The sequence below is a fragment of the Gossypium hirsutum genome, chromosome A12 (genome assembly GCF_007990345.1).
Source record: "Gossypium hirsutum isolate 1008001.06 chromosome A12, Gossypium_hirsutum_v2.1, whole genome shotgun sequence".
NCBI classification, from domain to species: domain Eukaryota; kingdom Viridiplantae; phylum Streptophyta; class Magnoliopsida; order Malvales; family Malvaceae; genus Gossypium; species Gossypium hirsutum.
In genome coordinates, this window is record NC_053435.1 from 4,672,592 (window position 1) to 4,673,983 (window position 1,392).

At 34.2% G+C, this 1,392-nt stretch overlaps 1 protein-coding gene across 1 annotated transcript; it reads right to left on the reverse strand.

The window, feature by feature from the left end:
* Positions 1-223: 223 nt before the first annotated feature.
* Positions 224-915, reverse strand: LOC107932227 (pathogenesis-related protein 1). The gene has a single exon (XM_016864191.2). It carries the CDS (start codon positions 845-847, stop codon positions 359-361), a length of 489 nt encoding a protein of 162 aa, XP_016719680.1. The 5' UTR covers positions 848-915; the 3' UTR covers positions 224-358.
* Between the last annotated feature and the right edge of the window lie 477 nt (positions 916-1,392).

Sequence of the window (1,392 nt, forward strand, 5' to 3'; positions counted from 1 at the left end):
AAATAATCGGTTGAATCATGATATCAACTCAGTTAAGGATATTATTATTAGTATATATATATGGGTAATAAAGTATGCATAATATTAAAATAAAGCCTTAATTTAGTGTAGCTTGTTGTTTTGGTTTACTGCAATGCATGGTTATTTTTTTCCCGCAAGTTGGTCTGTAGAATCAATTATGATTATAGGATGTATGGGAGAAATCATTATAACGAAATTATAATAGCAAATGAGAAGATATTCATTCCTTATTTATTATTTGCCATTCAGTAGGCAAATCAGTACATATATATAGCATTATTGTTGCAGATAAATAAGTTCTGATTTGGGAGGGCTTTAAGCAAATTAAGGAAGGTTTTTAGTAAGGTTTTTGACCGACGAAATTGCCTGGAGGAGAATAGTTGCAACCAATGAAAGTACCGCCATTGTTGCACTTCACCTTAGCACAACCAAGATGGACAGAGTCGCGCCAAACCACTTGAGTATAATGCCCGCAAACCTTACCTGCTGCGCAACTGTTAGAGCTGTAATCGTAGTCGGCCTTCTCATTAACCCACATATTTACAGCATCGGTTCCCGAGAGGTCAGCACTGCCCCAAGCAAGGTTCTCACCATAAGGTCCACTGGAGTGCACAAGGTTGCAATCAGCCATGCGCTGCTTAGCATAGTTCTCTGCATAGGCAGCTACGGTGTCGTCCCAAGTCATGGGACCAACGCCGACAGCCGCTCGAGCTGTGTTGTGAGCGTTGAGGTAGTCTTGGTGTGAGTCTTGGGCATGGGAGGGAAGGACCAAGACTAACCCCACGAGACAAGTAAGAGCTAGGGTAGAAACCTTTGAAAACTCCATGTCAGGTTTGATTCTGCTAAGAATATTGCAATGAAAATGTATGCTGAGAAATTGTAAGTATGAGTGGTGAAAATAGGTGTTTTGAGGGCGGTATTTATGGACAATTATTAGTTTGGCATGCAGTTGAATGTTCAAACCATACGCTTACTTTCATGAATCAAACTAATAATTGTATTATGAATCCAAAAATGTAATGGTTATACATTCTATCAATTTATTTTAGATTGTATTGTTTCTCTACACGAAAATTAAGTTTTTCTATATTTAAAAAAAAATTTAAAATAATTTTTATGTAATAATTTCAAATTTTGTTAATATTTTAAAGAAATTTAATTAAATAATATAATATTAATCTAAAATCTGACACTTAGATAATTGGATTTAAGCTAATTTGGTTTTTTTTTTACCATATTCACAAAAGTGACATTAGTTTGAAATGAACACAATTTGAATGGTGTTAAATACTTTTCTTGTTCAGTGGGTTGTGGAGGTATGTTAACCAATATAAAAAATTATTTTAAATTTTTTTTGAAACTTTTAAAATT

What these genes read in the sequence shown, in the direction of transcription:
- LOC107932227 (XM_016864191.2), bottom strand. Translation starts at nt 847, where the DNA reads ATGGAGTTTTCAAAGGTTTCTACCCTAGCTCTTACTTGTCTCGTGGGG.